This window comes from Pelodiscus sinensis, chromosome 1, assembly GCF_049634645.1.
Source record: "Pelodiscus sinensis isolate JC-2024 chromosome 1, ASM4963464v1, whole genome shotgun sequence".
Lineage (NCBI taxonomy): Eukaryota > Metazoa > Chordata > Testudines > Trionychidae > Pelodiscus > Pelodiscus sinensis.
In genome coordinates, this window is record NC_134711.1 from 293108937 (window position 1) to 293134169 (window position 25233).

General features: G+C 45.3%; 2 protein-coding genes across 3 annotated transcripts in view; one reads left to right on the forward strand and one right to left on the reverse strand.

The window, feature by feature from the left end:
- Positions 1 to 5571: 5571 nt before the first annotated feature.
- Positions 5572 to 20527, forward strand: STOML3 (stomatin like 3). Of its 2 annotated transcripts, none has more exons than XM_025185588.2 (7): positions 5572 to 5732; positions 11213 to 11313; positions 13553 to 13625; positions 14672 to 14754; positions 16327 to 16530; positions 18812 to 18946; positions 19105 to 20527. In XM_025185588.2, exons 1-7 carry the CDS (start codon positions 5681 to 5683, stop codon positions 19315 to 19317), a joined length of 861 nt encoding a protein of 286 aa, XP_025041373.2. In that variant the 5' UTR covers positions 5572 to 5680; the 3' UTR covers positions 19318 to 20527. The 2 variants fall into 2 exon arrangements, with proteins under 2 accessions (XP_025041373.2, XP_006125002.2); XM_006124940.4 differs by having other exon boundaries at positions 5573 to 5732; positions 11210 to 11313.
- Positions 20528 to 22515: 1988 nt separating this feature from the next.
- Positions 22516 to 25233, reverse strand: part of LOC102454722 (complement C4-A) — an 82002-nt gene continuing 79284 nt past the window's right edge. Inside the window, exon 42 of the mRNA XM_075919120.1 lies at positions 22516 to 22757. Coding sequence (XP_075775235.1) covers positions 22616 to 22757 — 142 coding nt within the window. The 3' untranslated portion in view covers positions 22516 to 22615. The remainder of the gene's footprint in view (positions 22758 to 25233) is intronic.

Here is a 25233-nt window from a genome sequence, read left to right on the forward strand (position 1 = left end):
ACAATGCCCACACTCTGAAGTTGGTGGAAGCATTCCAGGTGAGGACTCTGACAGGACACATAGCCTAGACATGAACCACTGCAGTAATTACCTGCATTCGATCAGCTTTATTCTTTAGCTAAGGCTAATGGCTGAGAAGTCACTCTTGGAAACTTAGAGAGGAAGGAGCCCTGAACAAAGAAAACTTTTTGAACACTGATTGCAAGGAGTCAAGTCTCCCTGCTGTGGAGGAGAAGGCCTGTGCTGGAAGAGTGAAGTCCAGCAAAGAGGACCAGAGCCCTGAAGTCACACTGAACTGAATCCAAAGAACATTCAAGCACTGAGGATTCAGGATGCCGAGTGACTAGTTTTATACATTTTTCTGCAAAGTCTGTGTCTGTTTGCTTCACCCATCATTTGACCCAGAAGAGGTGAACTATAAACTAGTGTGCTCCCACGGAAAGAGTGTGCTTGAGTTGCAGAGGAGATTAGAGGATACACTGTGGGTGCATCTAGACTGGCAAGATTTTGCGCAAAAGCAGCTGCAGTATAGATGTCAGCTGTCTACACTGGCAGCTTGAATTTGAGCAAGAGCACTGATGTTCTAATGTAAGAATTCAGTATTTCTTGCACAAATACTTTGACGCTCCCACTCAGGGATAAGCCCTCTTGCACAAGAATACTTGCGCAAGAGGGCCAGTGTAGACAGGCACCTTAATTTTTTGTGCAAGAAAGCCCAATGGCTAAAATGGCCATCGGAGCTTTCTTGCGCAAAAGTGCGTCAATACTGGGCACGGATGCTTTTGCGCAAAAGCATCCGTGCCAATCTAGACACTCTTTTGCAGAAATACTTTAACGGAAAAACTTTTCTGTTAAAAGTATTTCCGCAAAATCATGCCGGTCTAGACGCAGCCTGTTAGTCCTTTCAGAATGAGTACCAGATAAAGAATCTGTGCACAGGAAATGTGCCGGAAAGGCTGGAGCCAGAGCCTAACTAGTGCCTATTTGGGAACCAAAAGGAGCTTAAAAGCACATGGGGTCCCAGTTTATGGGTCCAAACTCACAGCCTGGTGAGCGTCCAGGAGGGGGCACTTTTGCCATGGTTGTGATACCCCCATCTAGGGCTATGAAGAAAGTGACTGTCCAGGCTATTCCTCACTCTGCTTCTTCAAGCACAGAGGGTGGGGGCTAGCAAGAGACTTTAAAATACACATCTGCTAAAGGCTTTTGCTTAAAAACTTCCTACGGTCACAGACTCCCTGACATTGGGTGGTACACTGCCACTACCCAACAGCAAAAAGCCCTTTGAAAGCCCAGGAAGAAGCACTTGGTAATTTCTTCTTGTGGGGTGCTCTCAAGCTCTTTAACCCTCCCTCAGGAGAAAGCTTGAAAACAAACTGTAATTTTGAATAGCCAACCTGGCAGTTTTAGGCAGGTGCACACAGAACCTCCTGCCTTCTAGGCCACAGGAACCAGATCATAATCTTAAAACGGTCATTAAAACAAAGACACACATGGTAAAGCACTATTTGGTTGCTAGGTGTTACAGAGCAACTGAAAAAGGCAAGATTAAAAACAGAGAATTGCTTCCCTGGGATTCAGTTAAAAAGTTACAGTGTATGGGGGAAGAAACATGGCGCAGTACAGAGGAGTCCAACAAGCTCAGAAATGAAGAAAATAACCTGATCACACCTAACTAAACATTTCTGGTTGTACTCATGTATCTGTTGTTCCAAGGTTTAGTCCTTCCTTAGGCATGAATATCACTGGAAATTCCATGCCTTTTTCCTGGCTTAACTCATGCCTCCCAGTCTGGCGCTGGTCACACAAACACTGCAGCAGGAAGGTCCTGCTTTTTAATTCAAAACTCACACACTTTTTTCATTGGCGCTTCTGGCTCCCTATCAACACAAATTGGAGACTCTTTAGGACCTACAGTCTCAAGTTTATCGGGGGGGAGGGGGGGCGGCAATAATTTTGGAAGGGGGAGCCACTTCACAAATTTTGGAAGTGGCCATGGGCGGGGTGGGGTTGAGAACTACCCTGCTAGGTACAGTGACCTTATTTGCTGAACCAGCTGCCGCTAGTAAGAACAGTTTAATTTAAATTATGAAACAAATTAAGTGTTTTTAAATAAAGTAAAATATTATGTCCAACACAAAAGGTTTCCATGTTTTCTTTATTTATGGAAAGGTGGGGAATCCTTTTTGGATCTAGAAACACTGGCCCACAAAAAATCAGTTGGGGACCACACAAGTGAGAAGAAAAAAAAACTCCTCCAAAAACCCTCAGCCCTCACTGATGTGGCCCCACCTGAGACACCTCACTCGTTTGGTGCCCCACCCTCATGGGGTGAGGGGAAGGAAAGGGGGAAACTAAGGTTCAGAGTTTCCCATAGACCAGATTAACTTTTCTGCGGTTCTGGAGTTAGTGGCTTTTATGGACCTCCATAGGCTCTGGGGTAGGGACAAAAATGAAGGGTACAGTGAATGAGACACGGCTGCCAGCAAGTAGGATAGGGATGGGGTGCAGGATCTGGGGGGGAGCTGGGGTGCAGAAGCAGGCTGGGAGTAGGGTGTCTGGCCAGGTGGAGGGAGCAGGAACAAGGGAGGGTGCAGTGTGTGGACAGGAGAGGGGGTATAAGAACAAGGGAGGGTGTCAGAGCAAGCTGGGGGTGCTGGGTCTTGGGGGGGGGAGGAAGTGACAGGATTGGGGTGGGGAGTCTGGGCATGATGGGGAGCTTTACCTGGGTTCATGCTCCCTTGCAGCATTGGCCACAGCCATGCTGTCCTGGCTGCCCTGGAAGGAGGCCCCACTGCTGTGGCCATGTGGTCCCGGAGGCCAGAGACACTGCTGCTGTGTCCACATGATCCGGTCCTGGCCCCAAGGCACTGCAGCCACAGGCCTCCCTGGAGTCCAGAGGTGCCACTGCCACAGACATGTGGCTGGCCCCAAAGCACCGTGACCACAAGCCGCCTTGGAGCCTGGAGGCGCCTCTGTCATGGCTACGCAGCTTGGGGCTACAGCCACAGGCTGCTCAGAGGTGCTGCTGCTTCAGCCACATAGCTTGGGGCTGGTCCTGAAGGCACTGCAGTCATGCGGCCCCATGCTGCTCCAGACGCCAGAGGCGCCGCAGCCTGGGGCCAGCCCCAGAGGCACTGCTGCCGTGGCCACGTGATGGCCCCAAAGGCGCTGCTACTGTGGCCATGCAGACTGGGGCCACCCCCAGCCCCTGGAGCTAGCCCCAGACCACGTGGCTAAAGAAGCAGCACCTCAGGGGCTGGCCCTAGGCCACGTGGCTGCGGTAGCAGTGCCTCTTGGCCCGGCCCTTTTGAGAAGCCTCAGCCCCAGCGCTGCCTCCTCTCCAGCAGCAGCGTGGGGGGGTGGAGGTGGGGGTGGAGGGACGGGGCTGAGCTCCTTTCCTCCTCCCCCAGCGGGGCCTGTAAGTGCCTCACGGGCTAAATCAAAGCCCAAGGCGGGCCGGATTCAGCCAATTGAGAGGCTTTTGCCTACCTCTGCCTTATGGGAAATTTAGTGAACTAACTGCTGGGATGTCCAGAAAAGGGTAGTAACCCTTCCCTCCATCACAGTGACTCAACTGACAAAGGGGAGCTGGACCTTTATTTACGATTAGGCTCTGCCCCAGATGCGCTTTTTCCCCTCATACACCAGCTGCGTAATTGCCAGCAAACTCATGGACTGCAGGAGGAAGAGGGCGCTACCTGCCTCTCACACGGACTGGGCCAATAGTGATAGAAATGTAGCCGTGTTTGTCTGGTGTAGCTGAAGCAAAATGCAGGACAATGTAGCACTTTAAAGACTAACAAGATGGTTTATTAGATGATGAGCTTTCGTGGGCCAGACCCACTTCCTCAGATCAAATAGTGGAAGAAAATAGTCACAACCATATATACCAAAGGATACAATTAAAAAAAATGAACAAATATGAAAAGGACAAATCACATTGCAGAACAGGAGGGGGATGCAGGGTGGGGGGGAAGGAAGGAAGGTAAGTGTGAATTGATGATATTAGAGGTAGGGAGAGTGGGATGTTTGTGAGTTAATGGTATTAGAGGTGATAATTGGGGAAACTATCTTGGTAATGGGTGAGATAGTTCAAATGTTTGTTGAGTCCTTTTTGGAAAGTGTCGAATTTTAACATGAATGACAGTTCAGAGGATAAAGCATTCACAGAAGGGGTGAGCATAGACTGAGGAGCAGGGTATAGCTGTATTTTTGATACCCTCTGTGCTGTCTAGGAATATTATTATGAGTGATACCATAGTGCTTAGGAGAGCCTCTCATGGGCCAAGGCCATATTGTGCCGGGCACTGTACAAATATATTTGAGAGACAGGCTCTGCCCCATGAAGCTAACAATGTAGGCAAAGCTTTATCTGTCACACATTCTCAAAGAGTTGAACTCACCCCTACAGTGCCCACAAAGTGAGTTCTGAGGGCTGCACGTATAAACAGAGGTGGAGACTTGGAGTGTCGGTATTGGTTGGGGGCCAAGGCAGCTGGACTGTGGGATCCCATCCCGGAAGGACAGTGTGTCCAACAGTGAGTCTGCTCCTCTGAAGTGTGCCTGAGAGCCCAGATCCAGAGATGGTGCTTGCATGCTGTGCAAACCCAGTGAGCTTGGAAGTCCACTGCATCCAGTGGGTGGGTGTAATATAGCAGCCTGGTGCCCATTCATGGAGAGAACACAGCCTGGGCTGTAACAAGCATTATGCAAATGTAATTCAATGTAATGGCAACAATAAGGAAGTAATGGATATAGATGGAGAATTAAATTGTGATGCAGAAGATGAATAATAAAATACATTTAATGCACTAAATGAGAGAGTGAAAAAAACATGCAATGACATTTTATCCTGTGCCTATAGAAGGGGCTGACATCGGCTTACACTCCTACTTTTCTCAAATGGTTTTGTCTTATTTTCACTCTAATTACAGCCACTTTCATATTAGCTCTAAATCAAAGAGTTTCAGGAAGTGTAGCAAAATACTCTCTGAAGCATATAATTCCCGGGCAATGGAAGGAATTAAAGACTGAACAGGTTTCCATATGTTTATACAGTGTTCAGCACAATAAGACTTCAACTTGTTTAGCCTCTAGGTCTTAGTACACTATAAAAGTTGTTTATTATTATTATTATTAGCATTATTATTGTTAATAATAATTAATTGTTAAGGTGTCACTTATACGCCTAGAAGAGGAGAAGGAGGATTCACTCACTATGCTCCTTGGATGTTCACTTACATCCTTACATTATTATTTGTATTGCACCTAAACAAAATTGGGGCCATGTTACACTGGATACAGTAAAGGTGCAGATTAAGAAAGAATCCTTGTCCTAGAAAGTTTACAGTTCAGCTTTGTCGACTGACATGGCTGTAAAATTGTGCTATTCATTGCTGAGGTGTGTGGCAATCATTCCCGGAGACAATTCTGCATCAACAAAATGTGCTGGGCCACAGTCAGCCTGGAGTGCAGTCATTGAAACCAGGGGAGTTACTCCAGAGAGAAACGGCCCATCAGACTTTGTTATTGTAAACATTCCTCCCTCACCTGGGTAACTAATCCCGTGGGGACACTGTCACAGGTGAAAGCTTGTTCTGCTGCCACTCTGCTTTTTCCATTTGAGGGGGTATCTTTATTCCGGCCTGTGAGGTAACAAGGATTTCTCTATAATGAGATGGATTCTGGGAGAGACTCCCCTGGGAAGGAGAGTAAGGAGACTCTAGTTGGTAAGTGTTCCTTCCATTCTTATTGGAAAAATACCCCAATGAATGTGAGTATATTGGAGAGAGTTAAGTGTGTGTCACAGGACTCAGGTTGCTAGCTGTGGATTCCGCCATCTCCATGGACAGCATTAATCCCAGCTTACCTGCCCATGTGCCTCAGCCATTATCTGCGGACAGTCACCTGTAGGGGATAGGCTAATTCAGAGTCCATACTCGTACAATCCTTAGCCTCCTCTGCTAAAACTAGCTATGAGGGTACCAAATGGTGCCAGTTAAACATGTGGTTTTGTAATGAAGGATCCTAAGTATAGGACTCATTCCACCTAAGCCAAGCAACTTAACAGGTAACAGCTTTCAGTCAGTGGCCCAATATGGATTGGAACTATTTACTAGCTCCATTCTCTCCAGGCTTTCCATTGCACTCGGGGCTTTTCTGGAAGATCCCTTATTCCTGATTTTATTTTCCGAAAGATCCCGTCTAGACTGGCGCTTTTCTCCGGCAAAGCTCCGAGCCGGAAAAAAGCAGCAACCATGTTTATACAAATGAAGCGGGGGATATTTAAATCCCCCGCTTCATTTGCAATTCCGACTTGTCTCATCTGCATCCCTTTTCTGGAAAAGGGGTGCAGTGTAGACACAGCCTTACTGTCCCTAGCTACTAAAACCATCCACCCTCATACACACATTTCTAAAGATGGGATATAATTGCCAGCCTCAGTTGCTCATTCTAGTCCACTGGCCAGGTGGTTTAGATACAAAGAGGGGAGCTGGGTTGTGTCGGTGTGCACCGGTGCTTCTAGTTTTGCACCAATCTTTTTATATGGTTTAGTCCACAGAGCCTGTCCTGTTCCATGCCACAGGGCACTGTATGACAATGAGGCACCAGTTAACAGCAGATGTGACTTTTCTTGATGGGATTTTTGTCTCTTTCTTGGGTGGGTTCTTTTGCAGGGCTCTCTCCCATTGTTCTTTGGCCATTAAGGTGATGCTGGCAGCTGGCTACTGAGACAGACTAGAGTCTGGGACGGATCCCATTGCCACACATTCATATGCCTCCATATTCACACGTTTAAATGAGATAACAGATAACACCTAATTTTAAATGGAACTTAGGCAGCTCAAAGTTTAAAATGGGGTTTTATCAATAGACCCCAGTTGAATATAATCAGAATCAAACCTGGGACCTCTATAGTTTAATGTATGAACCTCTGCTAGGGATGTTAAATATCCATTAATCAAACAGTTGAGTAAGCTCATGAATGCTTATTGGTTAGTCGACTATTCTATAGTCCCCGGGAACAGGGCCGGCAGCCAGTCTGTATAAGTTATACAAGGAGAAGCCTTTCCCATGAGGCAAAGTTTGGATCCCAAGCAGAGCATGTGAGCAGGGAAGACCTTAATTCTGGTGTAGGAGTACAGGGGTTTAGGTATGAAGAGCAGGCTCCAACCACAGATTGTGCTAAGCCCAGGGTGGGAGCAGGGCTGGAGCAGTTTGTTTGGAAAAGCCTCTACACTCTGCCTCGGAGCAGGCCTCCTGTGTATCCTGTGTTAGGGTGATGAAACCTTCTCTCTCTTCCTCTCCAAGCAGTGGTGAGGAATGACACACTTGGGCAGACGACGCAGTAGCATTCAGCTTTTGTTGCTCACTTGAATGCCCACAAAAATGTATAATGGCCACACTCCTCACTGAAAAATTGGTTCCTGCAGCTGTTCTTCCCCTTCAGTGGCTCCCTCCACTTCTCTTACCCTGGTTCCTACTGCTTATGCCCCAAATGCCCCTTTTGTATGTGACTATGTTGGATTTGTCACCCTTCCGGGGTGGTGGTGGGGAGCACTCTGGCTTTTCCTCTTTGTAGCTCTGCTCCTTAGTATCCCTTCCCCTGCTTATCTCCGCTCTCCCAGGCTATGGCTACATTGCGAGGGTTTTTCGGGATGCCAGAAGTATGCCGGAAAAACTCTGCTGCATTTAGAGAATGCGTTTGTTCTTCTGCTTTTTTTCGTGGAAGAGCAGAGATGCTCTTTTGGGATATGTCTAAACTATATCCCTCTTTCAAAAGAGGGGTGTAAATTAGACATATCAAACTTGCAAATTAAGCCAGGATTTGAATTTCCCACGCTTCATTTGCATAATCGTGCCACGGCTTTTTTTGAAAAACGCTATTTCAAAAGTGAAACCGCGGTCTAGACAGTTCTTTCAAAAAGAAAAGCCTTTTTTTAAAGATCCTGTAAATCTCGTTTTTTGAGGAGTACAGGATCTTTCAAAAAAGGCTTTTCAAAATAGCGTTTTTTAAAAAAACGCCATGACACGATTATGCAAATGAAGCGTGGGAAATTCAAATCCTGGCTTCATTTGCAATTTTGATATGTCTAATTTACATCCCTCTTTCGAAAGAGGGATGTAGTCTAGACATAGCCTTGGGGAGCCCTGTATAGCTCCTTCTATGGGGAATAAGGGCTCCTCCAAAACAAGAGGCTTTTTCCACCATTTGGCCTCATCTACATGTTGGAAAAGCCTCTTCCGGAAAAGCAATTGGAAAAAAAGACTAGACTAAGGTGCTACCAGACTATTTGTTGTTTTTTAAGTTTTTCCTGTTACAGACTAACTCAGCTACCCTTCTGAAACTTGAACAGCTTAATGGGAGTAAATTGGGGGGCCCAGATAATCTTCATCCAAGAATATTAAAGGAACTGGCACATGAAATTGCAAGTCCGTTAGCAAAATTTTTTAATAAATCTCTAAACTCAGGGGTTGTACCATTTGACTGGAGAATTGCTAATATAGTTCCTATTTTTAAGAAAGGGAAAAAAAGCGACCCAGGTAACTATAGGCCTATTAGTTTGACATCTGTAGTATACAAGATCTTGGAAAAAATTTTGAAGGAGAAAGTAGTTAGAGACATTGAGGCTAATGGCAATTGGGACAAATTACAACATGGTTTTACAAAAGGTAGATCGTGCCAAACCAACCTGATCTCCTTTTTTGAGAAAGTAACAGATTTTTTAGATAAAGGAAATGCAGTGGATCTAATCTACCTCGACTTTAGTAAGGCATTTGATACAGTTCCACATCGGGAATTATTGGTTAAATTGGAAAAGATAGGGATTAATATGAAAGTTGAGAGGTGGATAAGCAACTGGTTAAAGGGGAGACTAGAGCGGGTCATACTGAAAGGTGAACTGTCAGATTGGAGGAAGGCTACTAGCGGAGTTCCTCAGGGATCAGTTTTAGGGCCAATTTTGTTTAATCTTTTTATTGCTGACCTTGGCACCAAAAGTGAAAGTGTCCTGATAAAATCTGCAGATGACAAAGTTGGGAGGTATTGCCAATTCAGAAAAGGATCGGAATATCATACTGGAAGACCTGGATGACCTTGTAAATTGGAGTGATAGCAATAGGATGAAATTTAATAGTGAGAAGTGTAAGGTTATGCATTTAGGGATTAATAACAAGAATTTTAGTTATAAGCTGGGGACACATCAGTTGGAAGTAATGGAGGAAAAGAAGGACCTCGGAGTCCTGGTTGATTATAGGATGACTATGAGCCGCCATTGTGACATGGCCATGAAAAAGGCTAATATGGTCTTGGGATGTAATAGGCGAGGTATTTCCAGTAGGGATAAGGAGGTGTTAATGCCATTATACAAGACATTGGTGAGACCCCATCTGGAATACTGTGTGCAGTTCTGGTCTCCCATGTTCAAGAAGGATGAATTCAAACTGGAACAGGTACAAAGAAGGGCCACTAGGATGATCCGAGGAATGGAAAACCTGTCTTATGAAAGGAGACTCAAGGAGCTTGGCTTGTTTACCTTAACCAAAAGAAGGCTGAGGGGGGACATGATTGCACTCTTTAAATATATTAGAGGGATAAATACCAGGGAGGGAGAGGAATTATTTAAGCTTAATACCAATGTGGACACAAGAACAAATGGATATAAGCTGGCTAGTAGGAAGTTTAGATTTGAGATTAGACGAATGTTTCTAACCATTAGAGGAGTGAAGTTCTGGAACAGCCTTCCAAGGGAAATAGTGGGGGCAAAAGATCTATCTGGCTTCAAGATTAAACTAGATGGGCTCGTCTACACTGGCCCCTTTTCCGGAAGGGGCATGTTAATTTCAACTATCGTAGTAGGGAAATCCGCGGGGGATTTAAATATCCCCCGCGGCATTTAAATAAAAATGTCCGCCGCTTTTTTCCGGCTTTTAGAAAAGCCGGAAAAGAGCGTCTACACTGGCCCCGATCCTCCGGAAAAAGCGCCCTTTTCCGGAGGCTCTTATTCCTACTTTGAAGGGCGCTTTTTCCAGAGGATCGGGGCCAGTGTAGACGCTTTTTTCCGGCTTTTCTAAAAGCCGGAAAAAAGCGGCGGACATTTTTATTTAAATGCCGCGGGGGATATTTAAATCCCCCGTGGATTTCCCTACTACGATAGTTGAAATTAACATGCCCCTTCCGGAAAAGGGGCCAGTGTAGACGTAGCTGCCGAGTTTATGAAGGGGATGGTTTGATGAGATAACATGATCTTGGTAACTAATTGACCATTCATTATCAGTGGGAAATAGGTCAATGGAGGGATAATAAGAGTTACTATAGAGAACTTTCTGGGTGTCTAGCTGGTGAGTCTTGCCCACATGCTCAGGGTTTAGCTGATCGCCATATTTGGGGTTGGGAAGGAATTTTCCTCCAGGGTAGATTGGCAGAGGCCCTGGAGGTTTTTCACCTTCCTCTGTAGCATGGGGTACAGATCACAGCTGGAGGATTCTCTGCATCTTGGGGTCTTCAAACTATCTGAAAGTTTCAATATCGGAGGGTATGTCTACACTATCCTCCTAGTTCGAACTAGGAGGGTAATGTAGTCATACCGCACTTGCAAATGAAGCCCGGGATTTGAATTTCCCGGGCTTCATTTGCATAAGACGGGTGCCGCCATTTTAAAATCCTGACTCGTTCGAACCCCGTGCCGTGCGACTACACGTGGCACGGACTAGGTAGTTCGGACTAGGCTTCCTAGTCTGAACTACTGTTACTCCTCATTCCACAAGGAGTAACGGTAGTTCGGACTAGGAAGCCTAGTCTGAACTACCTAGTCCGTGCCGCGTGTAGCCGCACGGCACGGGGTTCGAATGAGATGGGATTTAAAAATGGTGGCGCCCGGCTTATGCAAATGAAGCCCGGGAAATTCAAATCCCGGGCTTCATTTGCAAGTGCGGTATGCCTACATTACCCTCCTAGTTTGAACTAGGAGGGTAGTGTAGACATACCCTGAGATATAGGTGAGAGGATTATTTGGGGGGGGGGGGAGGTGAGATTCTGTGGCCTGCACTGTGCAGGGGGTCAGACTAGATGATCATAATGGTCCCTTCTGACCTTAAAGTCTATGCGTCTATGAAGCTTCTTTTTTTTGTTCCAGATCTTTTATTATAAACTCAGCAGATTGACCAGGCAAGTGGCAATGGTTCCTGTCTTTTTGTTTTACTTTAGCAGATAAGAAGGCTGGAATCGGGGCCTTCGGCTGGATCCTGGTTTCACTTTCATTCCTGTTGGTGCTTATAACCTTTCCTTTCTCCATCTGGATGTGCTTAAAGGTAAGCTGATGGGAACTGGAACACTGAGCGAATGGTCTCTTAGTATTATGTATTTCACCAGGGCAAAAAGCCCTTTGTACCCCATGTTATGGGGAAAAGTATTGTTTTTGTAGTCAAGGTGCAAGATTGGGATGCAAGGGTTCTGCGTTCTGGTCCGTGTTCCTCCACAGGTTTCCTGTATAACCTTGGCTAAGTTTACCTATATTCTCTGTGCCTACAGCGCTCAGACTGGGATACTACTTCACAGGGATGCTGTGAGAATAAATTAATAGATGTTTCTGAGGTGCTGTAAAGAGAGACTGAGGAAAAAAACATCAGTGTTTGTACAGACAAATACAAATTCAGGTCTACAGCCTGTAGTAAGTTGAGGGTCAGTAGCATGGAGACAGCAGGCCTAAATAGAGGCCTGTAATATGAAAACAGCAATAGGCCTGCAATCTAGTGAGCAAGACTTTCGTTCAGTAACAGGAGCCAAGAAAGAGGCCCTACTGACAACTGTGTAATTGTGTACGTTAGGTGAAGCATGGAAGGACACAGAGAGGCACTGGGTACAGACTGTAAGCCAAAGGGGAGTAATGGAACATCTTAAGGAATGTCTTGGTACAAAGACTCCCTAAAAACTAATGCACATACCGATCTAGGTTCAGGACCGGGTCGAGATTGACAGCATGAAGGATAGTAAGTAGGCCCCCCTTCCGTACGGTGAGGGGTGGTAACTAGGCAACAGAGGGTGGTAACCTGGTATGTAAAGAAATGACGTAAGTTGTTTGTACCTGTCTATAAAAGGACCCTGCAAAAGGTGCTCTCTGGCCGACCTTAGGGGGCGGGGGGGCACATTAGGCGCCTGAATGGCAGGTGTTATTGCCTAAACTTACAGAATGCATAGTAGCTTAACTTTGACTAACTGCTGTTAATATCTGTTATATGGCAATAGGCCTGCCCAGTGTTGGTACCTTGTCAACACGGGCCATAGTGCCCAGTGGTGTAACATTGTACCGATCTCTGTTACCGACTGGTAGAGCTTCGCATTTGACAATAAACCTGCTCGATTGATTTCAAACCTTGCCTGCATCTGTCGTTTCCGGGGCCTCTCAGAGATCTCCTGTGTTGACCCAAGTGCACGGGGTCTAACACTCTAGATAAAGGAAGTACCGATTGTTACGCATGCAGCCGAAAGTTTATCATCACCGACGGAGTAGAGGTCCTGTCAGGAGCGCGCCAGGATGACTCTAACCAGACAACACTGACACTGACAGTCCAGACCACTGCAGGTACCGAGGTACAAGACACCAAGGTACGACACTGGTGACCCCGACATAATGAGTGCATCTAGACTGGCAAGATTTTGCGCAAAAGCAGTTGCTTTTGTGCAAAAACTTGCCAGCTGTCTACACTGGCTGCTTGAATTTGCGCAAGAGCACTGACGTTCTAATGTAAGAATTCAGTGCTTCTTGCGCAAATACTTTGACGCTTCCGCTCAGGAGTAAGCCCTCTTGTGCAAGAATACTTGCGCAAGAGGGCCAGTGTAGACAGGCATCTTAATTTTTTGCACAAGAAAGCCTGATGGCTAAAATGGCCATTGGAGCTTTCTTGCACAAAAGCGTGTCTAGATTGGGCACGGATGCTTTTGCGCAAAAGCACTTTTTGTGCAAAAGCATCCATGCCAATCTAGACGCTCTTTTGCGGAAATACTTTTAACGGAAAAACTTTTCCGTTAAATTATTTCCACAAAATCATGCCAGTCTATATGCAGCCTAATGATTTTACAATCTAAGACCAAGACTGCAAGCCCTCATGCACACAAGGAACTTGAAGTACGAGATGTGAGTAGTCCCAATTAAATCAATGGAGCTACTCAAATACATAAAGATAATCACATGCATAAGTATGTCAGGATTGAGGCCTGACATTCCACAGCAAGGGACAGGAAGAGGGGAGAACAAGACAAAAAATGCATTAATTTTGATAATTCAATGTGGTTTGAAGGACATAAAGTCAGGGAGGGGGTGATTTTAGCATAACACCAGTAGGCAGAACCAAACCTGGAACCTCTGGAGTTTTGTGCATGCATCTCAATCACTTGAGTTAAAGTTATCTGGAGCTCAGCTCTGGCTGTAGAACAAACTAATTTTTTCTCTTGGTAAGTGGTATAACTGCCACTACATGGGACAGTGAATCACACCCAGCAGGAGTGTGGGTAACATTAGTGTTACATTCTATTTTAAATATATTTTCGTAGGTTATCAGAGAATATGAGCGTGCTGTCATATTTCGGCTGGGACGGATAGTGTCTAAAAAAGCAAAGGGCCCGGGTGAGTAAATGGAGTTTTCTTCTGTTTCCATTGTAACCAACAAATATTTCATGTAATCCTTGTTCAGAGAATGGATAATGCAAGGAACGTGTCCAAGGCACAGTAAAAAGTAGAAAGTGATTCTTTGTCCATTTGTCTGCCCACTTGTTTTTTTCCATATTGCTATTTGGAAAGGAAGCCAGCAGATCCTGAGATCTAATTCTGGCTTTATCTTAAAGTTCACATGCAGGGGAAAGGTGATTTTGAGTTTAGCACACTGGAGAGAGACTTAGATCTGAATTCTAATTCTGTGTGACCTTGGGCAAGTCATTTAATCTCCCTGGACCTCAGTTTGCTATCTGTAAAATGGGTATAACAATGCCTCCTTTCTCACACTTTATCTGTCTTGTCCATTTAAAGTTGTAACCTCTTTGGGGCGGAGACAATCTCTTACAAAATGTGTGTACAGCACCTAACACAGCACCTGGCATCATAGTTGGGGTCTTCATGTGCTGGTGCAATAGGAATTGATCAAGAATGCTTTCTACATTGTTATAATAATTACTTTTGCACAGTGCAGATGAAAGACAGTGCATTGGAAAAGGTACAGTGAGACAGTGGAATAGGAATGGAGGATGAATCCCTTATCATATAACTATCTCTTGTCCTTTCAAAAACAGCCATGTAGCCTAAAAAGTGGGCAGGCTCAGGGATTGGGGGAGGGATCATACTAAATGATGTAGTTTCCCCTGAACTACCATCCTGAAGAGCTAATGCTTTAAATAAACAAAAAGCTTCAGGGGAAACAGAGTCACAGAAAAAGGAAGTAACTTGCCCTAGGTCCTATGGCAGATCTCAGAGTGGAGTTCTCCCAACTCCCAATCCAATTCTCCATAGTGAACCATACTGAATTCACATTTATATTGTGACATCTCTGTTTGTTTCTCTGAGGACTATTCTAATTGCACAATAGGAATAGTAGTTTTCAGAGGTTTGCTTGATATGCAATCAGAGTTTAGCCTATAGCTAAAGATGTTTCAGCTTTGGACATTTCTTCTTTTTTCCAGGTTTGATCATGGTTCTTCCGTGCACAGATGTTTTTGCCAGGGTTGATCTTAGAACCATTACTTGTAACATTCCTCCACAAGAGGTAACAACAGCTCAATAATCCTTTACACTGGAAATTTAATCTACAATAGTTTCAGATGTTAGCCACGTCTTCATTACCATGAAGACTGACACTGCGGTGGTCGATCTTTCGGAGTTTGATTTAGCGGGTCCAGAAAGACCCACTAAATTGAATGCTGAGCACGCCCCCATTGACGCCAATACATATTTCTCCCATTGACCTCCTCCTGTGGAGATGGTGCTGAAGGTTGAATTAAGCCATGTCGACTCCAGCTATGCAATAATGTAACTGGAGTTGCGTATCTTCAACCTTAATTCAACCTAATGTTCCATTCCAGGTAAGTATAGACAAGGCCTCTGTCTTTGGTAGCACTATAGACTTGGGCTTTGTTTACACTTCTAAAATTAAAGCGCTGCTGTGGCCCTGTTGTAAACTGAAAGTGTGACCATTACACAAGTGCTGGGAGAGAGCTCTCCCAGTGCTCAAGGAAAACCACCTCCATGAGGGGAGTAGCTAACAGCACTGATAGTCCGTTTACACTGGCACTTTACAGCGCTGTAACTTGTTACATTTGGGGGAGGTGTGCATTGCTCAACTCCTACTCCATGAGCATATGGCCTGTGTTTGTGGGTCCTATTGATCCAGCTCTCTATTCCACACAGGAAACTGCTTTGTAGTTTTAGCTTGTATGAAGGGGGACTATTATGCCCACCAGCTTCAGAGAGGTTTCTTCCAACCCCCAGCATAGCTGTGAGAGGCAAGGACTTCAGCGATGGAAAGCCAGCTGGCATGGAGGGAAGATGATATAGCAGAAAGGGGAAGGGGGAGATGTTGTACAAAAGGGATGAAGAGAGCCAATTCAGAACCTGGGTAGGTTGGTACAGGAAGGATGTTGACCATAATAGCCTGGGAATATACTTACTTGGTACAACCTCCCTGCAATCTCTTTGGGCAGGGTTTCCATGGAGCCCTTGCCTACAAACTAAAGATGCCCCACACCTATTCTGAGGGTACGACAGCAGTGGAAATACCACTTATGCTACAACAAGATGAATTGTTCATTGGGGTATAGGAGATTTATAGCTCCCTTCACTGTTGGTGAATGTGGCCTGGAGTGCTTACGTACAGACCAGTTAAGAACGTGTTACCTAACTGTTGTCCCCCACACCTTCTTGTTCCTATGATTTTAAATTCCATGAATATCCATATTTTTCATTGATGTTTATATACTGAGAGCAAGCACATCCTTTACTTTTTAGAGATGCCAGAGCTGTACCTCAAATTAAGTTAGCACTGCATGGACAAGAAACAAGGTCCTAATCCACAACACTGAAACAGGATAACCACCAATGATTATTCCAAGACAAATGCACTCAGAATAACGATAACTTGTTAACAGAGAGAGTCACTTGAATACTTTGCACCAAGAGCTGCTTTAGTAGTAAATCCTGATGATGACCCTGAGGACAATTTCTCTTAATTTATTTGAATATAGTGGCTTCTTGTTTCACTACAGGAAACAGAAGACTCCATAACATTGGGATTTGTGATTCCTTGATAATTATCCCATCTCTGTATGTTTGTTTTTCATAGATTCTTACAAAAGATTCGGTAACTACCCAAGTTGATGGAGTGGTCTACTACAAAATCCATAGTGCTGTCTGTGCAGTGGCTAATGTCACAAATGTCCATCTAGCTACTAACCTGCTGGCACAGACCACTTTGAGAAATGTTCTAGGCACCCAAAGCCTGTCCCAGATCTTGTCTGGTCGAGAAGAGATTGCTCACAATATCCAGGTAAATCCACATCTAATGTTCCATTGATGAGTACAGAGTCTCATTGTATGGAATATCATCTTAAACATTGGGGGCCTTTTAACAATTATTGTATTTTATTTTAACTTTTACATACACTGCCTACTGAAAAATAGGGAAGAAATATTGTAAAAATACATTCTCAGAATATCTGATAAAACTATTAATCTTTTTTTTTAAGTAAACAGGACTCTCTGGACTTAACTTTTTGAAATATGAATGAGACCGTAAAAACATCTTGAGATGAGGCTCCCTGCCACTTCTTTAGAAATTATCAATACCATACTATGGTGGAGAAATCCATAGTCACCAGATGCTCTATCTTAGACCCTTAGGCCATATCTACACTAGGAGATTATTTCAAATATTATAGCAAATATTTTTGTACCTAAATGCATGGCCTTGCACTTGAATTATTAAATTTCATCCCATTTCTATTCATCCAATTTGCAAAGCTGTTCCCATCTTTTTGTTTGATAGTCTAGTCTTCATTTGTATCGGCAATACCTCCCAACTTTGAGTCAGCCACAAGTTTTATTCTCACACTCCTATATTTTGTACCAAGGTCAGTAATAAAAATATTAAATAATGTTGATCCTCTGGCCAATCCAGAGGCACTTGACCTCCCTTCAGCCTGAGAGTTCACCTTTCAGTATATCCCATTGTACTCTCCCCTTTAACCAGCTCCTTATCCATCTTTCAGTGCTCATATTAATTCCCCTCTTCTCCAATGTCACTAAAATATTCCCATGTGAAACTGTATCAAATGCCTGACAGAAATGCAGGTAGATTAGAGCTGCTATATTTCCTTTTTCTAAAGAATGTGGCCACTTTCTCAAAGAAGGAGATCAGGTTGGTCTGGCATGACACCTTTTGTAAATATGAGCAAATGCTTGATTAAAGTTTGGGACCACCGATCTCTTACGTCAGGGCTACTCAACTTTAGAAGCCCCGGGGGCCACAATGATACTCACAGCACATGCTGTGGGCTGCAACTTAATAGTGGTTGCATATACACGCAAATATATATGCAAATAGCTTCTTTCACACTGACAGGTATGAATATAAAGATTAAGGCAAGACTACACAACACACTGGCCCCATTTAAGTCAGTTCTGCTGATATTAATAAAATGCAATATTTGCCCGATTTACACCCATATGGCAGCAGTTTTAATGAGCAATGACAGTCCAGGAATTTAACTACTAAAACATATATCAACAGAAGACCAGTATATTGACTACTTTTTTGTTTTGGCTCCCACCAGTGGGCCGTGTGTTGAGCCCTGCGTAAACCCAATCTGAACCATGGGCCACAGGCTGCGTGTTGAGTAGCCCTGTCTTATGTCATGCCAGTAAAATGTATTGAATTGAACTGAACTGGACAGAATTGGAAAGTGTTTAAATCCCCTCCCCCTCTTTCCAAGGACTGTCACTGTGGCAGTCAAGAGAGAGTAGAAGAGAGAATGAAATACAGCTCACTCCCACCCCTCTGCCAGCAGCCAGAAGAAAATGTGCACATGAGAGAGGTGATATGTCATGAGGTTGTGTAAGGAGGAAGAGTCAATTTTCTTGATTGTGGTAGTGCCTAGGAGCCCTAGTCAGGGACCAAGATCCCACTGTGCTAGGCATTGTGATGTATCATACAGCTTTTAGGTATGGCTGGCACATAATACAGTGCGGTTTCAATGTGTCAGTTGCACTAAGGTTCTCTGTGGCTCCAATGGATGACTGAGTGGCTTATCTGCAACGAAGGTTGAGTACTATTCTTTTACATAGGCTACTTACCTCTTTATGTTCCCTGATGCTCATGGCCCTTTTCAAACAGCTGTCATTGTTGCACCGGGTCCTTCAAACAATTCTTCACTTGAGGAATTTACTCACAGCAGTGTCTGTAGGTTTGGGCATGTACAGCTTTAATTCTGACCAGCCCTTCCAAAGCTGTGCTGACCTGGCAGAACCAATACTAGAAAACAAGCACATTTTGCCCATGCACATCATCACCTCTCCAGCCCCTCACAGATCTGAGACTAGTTCACAACTAATAATTTATCTGCGTTATTTAGCCATTTCACACACTCCTGAAGAGCCCCGCTGCAGATCCCAATATCCTCCCATTTATTCTTTTTTCCATTTTTTTGCAATTGTTTTGGAATTCTGAGCATATTGAAGGTCTGAGACATTGTGGTTAGTGTGCTTTGTCATTTGTGTCACACACTATTGATTTTCATATTATTTGTTTTTTTAAAAAAACCCTCCCCAAGTCTATCCTTGACAATGCCACCGATAGATGGGGAATCAAAGTAGCACGTGTGGAAATCAAAGATGTCAGGATCCCTATGGAGATGCAAAGAGCTATGGCTGCTGAAGCCGAAGCAACACGAGAAGCCAGAGCTAAGGTGAGACCCACAGAAATATTTCTCACATTGATATAACGTGGTGCTTCTATGGCCTGTGTATCTTTTGAAGGACAATCCACCATTGTAGGATTTTTGCTGCAGCTGGAGGGTGGCTATTCCTCACTGCCACCAACATATCCGTTTCTATCGCATTTTAGGTCATAGCAGCAGAAGGAGAAATGAATGCTTCCAAAGCATTGAAGCAGGCCTCAACGGTGCTAGCTGAGACTCCAGCAGCCCTCCAGCTGCGCTACCTGCAGACCTTAACCACGCTGGCTACTGAGAAGAATTCCACCATTGTCTTCCCACTGCCCATGAATGTGCTGCAAGGTTTTTATAAGAATAATCAGAAAAAAACAATTCGTGACTAAGGCTCTTTGCCACTGGCTGCTTTAGTGTGGGGAGTTTTACAGAGATTCAGGAGAGGCAAACTCCTGCCAATTATCAGAATTAATGTAGAACGTGCACTGTGATACCCTGCCTCAGGATTAGGGCTAGCTGCAGAGAGATGATCACAAGTCAGAACACTGAATCTGAATGCTCCCAAACTTGTCTGGGAGTCAAAATTCAGATAGCCAGCTGTTGTGGCTGAAACTCATCTCTAGGTAAAAACAGAAGAAACTTTAAAAAAAATGTAGATTAATCTCAAACAGAGGTGTTGGCTTTTGATGATACTTGGTTTTACAGTCTCTCGTTTAGCAAGTATGTGGTGATTTGCATGCTCATTGGGAGCTTGTCTCTACAAAACTATACAGCCTCTACATACAGTAACTAGGCCCTAAACTGGAATAAATCTATAGCAATTCCATTGAAAACACAAGCATCATGGTGAGAAGAATGAGGTATTCTTTGATCATTATTGGAACCACCTATTAATGTAAGTAACTCCTATAGCCTGGGGATTATATCTACAAAAAGACTTAGGTGCCTATATCCAACATTTAGAGATCACCAAGTTTAAACCCCTATCTCACTCCTACATGCCATCAGTGGCATATGAGTTATCATCCTTTGACACTAATAAGGCAACTCACACTGCAGAGCTATTGGATCAGGACGCAGCTTGAGTTACCTGCCACTTGATCACATTTGGAGGTTTTCCTTCACAGCCATAGCAGCTGACTTTAAAAAAAAAAGAGTGAAAGGAGTGACCCTGGAGAACAGCTGAGAGATCTGCCCACTTGGCCCCAAAGGGCTACTGCTGCTAGCGTACATTGGAAAGGAACATGGGAATTGCCCGGATCCATCTAGTCCAAGCTCCTGTTTCTGATAGCAGCCTATACCCCATGCTTCAGCAGAAGATAGGAGAACTCTGAAGCAAGCAGCTGTGGGGTGAGATTGTGTCCTCCCACCCTCCTACGTCTGACATTGATCTCTACTAATTAGAGATTGGCTTAAACCCTAAAGCAGGAGAATTAGCTTCAAAACTTTCCTAAAGTTTGTGTTAGCACTAGTGATTAAACATCTGGATATTCTTGTTAACAATATAAATGGCCAACACTCTTTTTTGTGTGTGTGTTAATGCTACTGTGATTTTGGCCTCAATGATATCGTGTAGCAGTATGTTTTACAGTCGAATTACAAATGATTTGAAAAAGTATTTCCTTTGATGAGTTGGCCACATTTTTAATTTCATTGACTGTCCCCTTGTGTTATGAGCCTGTGAGAACAGAATGTATCTCCTCAAACCCAGCTATTTTTTGTTATGTTTTCATCACTTCCCCTTCTTATCTGTCTTGCTTTATGAGCAATTTGCTGTGTCCAATTTCATTCTTATCACCCTCATCTGAATACTTCCCTCACTTCTAATTCCTCAATATCCCTTTTCCTGATTGGCTGAGTCAGAGAAAAGCCTTATTACAGTAAACTTCCGATAATATGGCACCTTTAGGACCCAGGGGGTGCCGGAATATCAAATATGCTGGACTATTGGAAGGGGGCGGGGGCTATGAGGAGTCTAGGATGGAGTGGAGGGGATGCACCCCTCAGCGCTACGGGACCAACCCGGCAGCACCCCAGCTGCTCTGCCCCAGACTTCCCCGAGTCAGCTGCTGCTAAAACTGACCAGCGGCTGACTCTGGGAAGCCCGGGGCAGAGCAGCTCGGGTGCTCTGCCCCGGGCTTCCCGGAGTCAGCCGCTGGTCAGTTTCAGCAGCGGCTGAATCGGGGAAACCGGGAGCAGAGCAGCTCCAATTGTCCAGCACTTCTGGGTTCCAGTTGGTGCTGGACCATCAGGAGTGCCGGACCACTAGATGCCGGACCACTGGAGTTTTACTGTATGGCTGTGTCTAGACTGGCAAGTTTTTCCGCAAAATCATCTGATTTTGCCGAAAAACTTGCCAGCTGTCTACACTGGCCGCTTGAATTTCCGGAAAAGCACTGACGATCTTATGTAAGATCGTCAGTACTTTTCCGGAAATACTATGCTGCTCCCGTTCGGGCAAAAGTCTTTTTCTGAAAGACTTTTGTGCAAAAGGGCCAGTGTAAACAGCACTGTAGTGTTTTCCGCAAAAAAGCCCCGATCGCGAAAATGGCGATTGGGGCTTTTTTGTGGAAAACCGCGCCTAGATTGGCCACGGATGCTTTTCCACAAAAAGTGCTTTTGCGGAAAAGCATCCTGCCAATCTAGACATGCTTTTCCGAAAATGCTTTTAACGGAAAAGTTTTCCGTTTAAAGCATTTTCGGAAAATCATGCCAGTGTAGACGTAGCCTGAATGTTTAAGATACCCTGATTGACTGATCCAGAAAGTCATAATTGCTATACCAGGTTTCTAATTGACCAAAGATGTGTTTATTTTGTATATATAGGTCAATCATCTACTCCCTTAATTGTTTTCAGAGATATGTGCCTCTCTCAGGGCATCCTGATACAAACATCCATTTTATATATTTCTAAGGGCTCTACTTCCTAGCTCACACTAGGAATTTATATTTGTTACAGCTACATCTCTCAAAGGTGCAAAAAAATCCTCATTTCTGAGAGCTGAAGCTATTTCAGCCTACTCCTACCCTTTCCTACTGTAGGTAAAGTCTACACTACAATGGTACAGCTGAAACATTTCTAGCTATTGCTGTACAAGCCGGAATCAGACAACAAACACAGCAATTAATGGCAACTGCAACAGTTGTGTAGGAACAATTTTCTTCGTCTCTCCTTTGGTTAGAGGTGTGAATGTTTTATAGCCCGTGCATTGTAGTTATGTGGGCCTAATTTCCTAGTAGTGATCAGGTTGTAGTCTTTGGGTACATCTAGACTGCATTGCTCTTTCAGGATAACGGAAGTATCTTGAAATAGCAATGCCACATCTTTAAAAGCGCCCGCTAGTTCCCGAATCGGTTTGTTGTCTGATTCCCCCATTCCACAAGGGTTAAGGAATTTGTCGGAATAGTGCCTCATTTTGAAATTTGGTGCTATTCCAGCAGAAGGGTGCTGTCTAGATGTACCCTTTGATTCAAGGAAAGGTTTGTGCATTTGAAATAATAATACCACCACTATCCCTGTCCATTAATAAATCCCATTCAGGGAGCAGCCAATTATTCACAGAAGTACACACAGCAACAAAACTGGCTCTGTTACATGTTCCTAGAACTTTAATGCTTCATGGGCCATATCAGAAAAGGGAAAGAGGAGCAGTAACAGATATGGGGTAAATTATATGACACCAAGTTTCAAACTATGCATTTTTTTATCTCATATTCATTCATAAAATCATGGAGTTGAGCACAAGGTTTCCGGCGAATGGTGGCTTTGCATGTGTCGGCATCTGGAATCTCCTCTATCCAAGTTTGTGAATCAAGGAAGTACTGCATCCTATGTAACAATTGTAATAACAAAGGAGGTATTAGTGTTGAAACAGAGTTTGCCTAAAGTATCTGAAGAGTAATTATAAACCCTGAAGGTCTGATTTGTTCTTGGGCTTACAACTCTGAGGTCAATGGTGTTGTACCAGCCATGAATCTGGCCCTAGGCCAGATGAACATTGCCTGGTTTCAGATTTACACCAAACATGAAACCTAGTCTGGTCTCAGCAAATGGTTCTCTCAAATCGGAACAAGCTTTGGATTAGGGCAGTCCTGGCTGATATATGGCTTGGGATTTAAACCAAGGTAATTGTGATAGATTGAGCTAAATTTAATCCTGAGCTTTGGGGGGTTCAAACTGTAGTGAAGGGAAATGGGAAAAATATCACACAAACCAGAATTTCTGAGATTCCCCAGCTCAGAAAGAGGTCTTGCTAAGGAGGTACAAGGAGGTACATAGAGGAATAATGGGATAAAACTGAAGTAAGGAGACATAGGCAGACTCTGAGCACATATACAGCTGGTTAGTGGTAGATGACCATAAAGATGGTACATGTAGATGGTATCATGAGCTTTCGTGGGCACAACCCACTTCTGAAGAAGTGGGCTGTGCCCACAAAACTCATGATACCATTTACATGTTTTGTTTGTCTTTAAGGTGCTGCTAGACCAGTGTTTCCCAATTGGTGCTCCGCGGAACCCTGGGGTTCCACGGAGCACAACGAGGGGTTCCACGAGGAGCCGGCGCTCCCCCGCCCCCTCTGAAAAAGAGAGAGAGAGCCGGCTAGCCAGCATGAAGCTGGTCCCGACCCCTTGCGTGAGAGTCCTCCCAGCCCGGCCCCAGAGTGTCTCTCCCCCGGACCTGTCCCTGCCATGCGCAACCTTCCCTGAAAATGAGCGCCGGCTCCGGGAGCGCTGCAGATTGGCCGCCCGCGCTCTGGGGGCGGGGCGGCCCCGGGCACGTGGCATTTGGGGGAGGCGCCGGCCCCGGGCTTGCGGCACTTGGGGGGGGCCTGCCCCCAGGTGCGCAAGTGTCCCCGCCCTCTGGCGCCCGGCGGGCGAACGGCCACACCCCCTGGCGCCTGGCAACCTCCAGTGGTTGGGGACCACTGCACCAAAGGGACAGGGGTGGAAGAGAGACAATTGCCAGGGGGCCAAGCACAGACAATGAGGAAAAGGGCAGGAGGGGAGAGGAGGTGTCAGTGGGAGGGGGACAGGGTGATGCTGGGAGGGGAGAGGGTAAGAGCATTGGGGGCTAGAGGGGTGAGGGGAGGTGCTCGGAGAAGACTTGAAAGAAGGGGTGGGCATGAGGAATGCTGGGTTGGAGCAAGTCGTGTGAGAGGGCAGAGGGGCATGAGGAGAATGGGGGCAGAGGGTGGTGAGGGGTGGGCATCAGGGAAAAATGGAGCAAAGGGGGCAGGGGAAGTGAGGGAAGGGGGAGGCACCAGGAGGATGCAGGGGTAAGAGAAGGTGCAGGTGCCAGGGGATTCTGGGCAGAAACCTGCCCAGTGGAGGGACCACCATCAGAGGAGATACGCAGGGCAGGTGTGTAGAAGGAGGTGTTAGAAGAGGGAATGAGGAGGGGTAGCTCACATGATCAGAGTGGGGCTACTGGAGAAGTGGGCACAGGGAGGAGAGAAGTGCTGGTGGAGGGGGGCAGGTTGCAGGAGGGCTGAGGACAGTGAGAAGAGCAGGAGTCAGGACAGCAGAGGAGGGTGAGGAGTCGGGGGGCAGCAGGCACCAGGGAAGCTGACATGGCAGCAGAGGGAAAAGGTAGAGGTTTAAAAATATTTATTACTAACTTGGGTGGCACATCCAAACAATCCACATGAACTCAGTACTGGTGCACAACACAAAATTCATTTTGCTCATGTGAGGAAACTCTTAGGCTATGTCTACACTGGTTGTTTCTTGTGCAAGAACACATCCACTCTTCTATGTGTGAGCTATGCTTTTGCACAAGAGCACCTATGGCAGTGTAGACACTCTCTTGTCCAAGAAAGTGCCGATGGCCATTTTAGCCATAGGGCTTTCTTGCTCAAGAAATTCGTGTTGCCTATCTACACTGGCCTCTTGCACAAGAATAGTTGCTCAAAAGGGCTTGTTCCTGAGTGGGAACATTGTAGTTCTTGTGGAAGAAGCCCTGATTTCATACATGAGAACGTTAGTGTACTTGTGCAAGAACACACGGCCAGTGTAGACAGGCAGCACATTTTTGCGCAAGAGCAGCCGCTTTGGCGCAAGATCGTGCCAGTGTAGACACAGCCAGGGGGAGGGAGGAAGGCAGGGGCAGGGAATCAGCACTGGCTCAGCATGTCTACATGGTTTGGGGGAAGGTGCAGGGAAATTGAGCTCAGCTGGGTTGCAGAGTGGGGAGGTCTGGGGGGCTGGGCTGGGGTGTGTGTGTGTGTGTGTGTGTGGAGTTCAGAGCTCAGTTTCACTGCAGGAGGAGGGAGGTGCTGGGAACCGGGGCTAGACACAAGGGG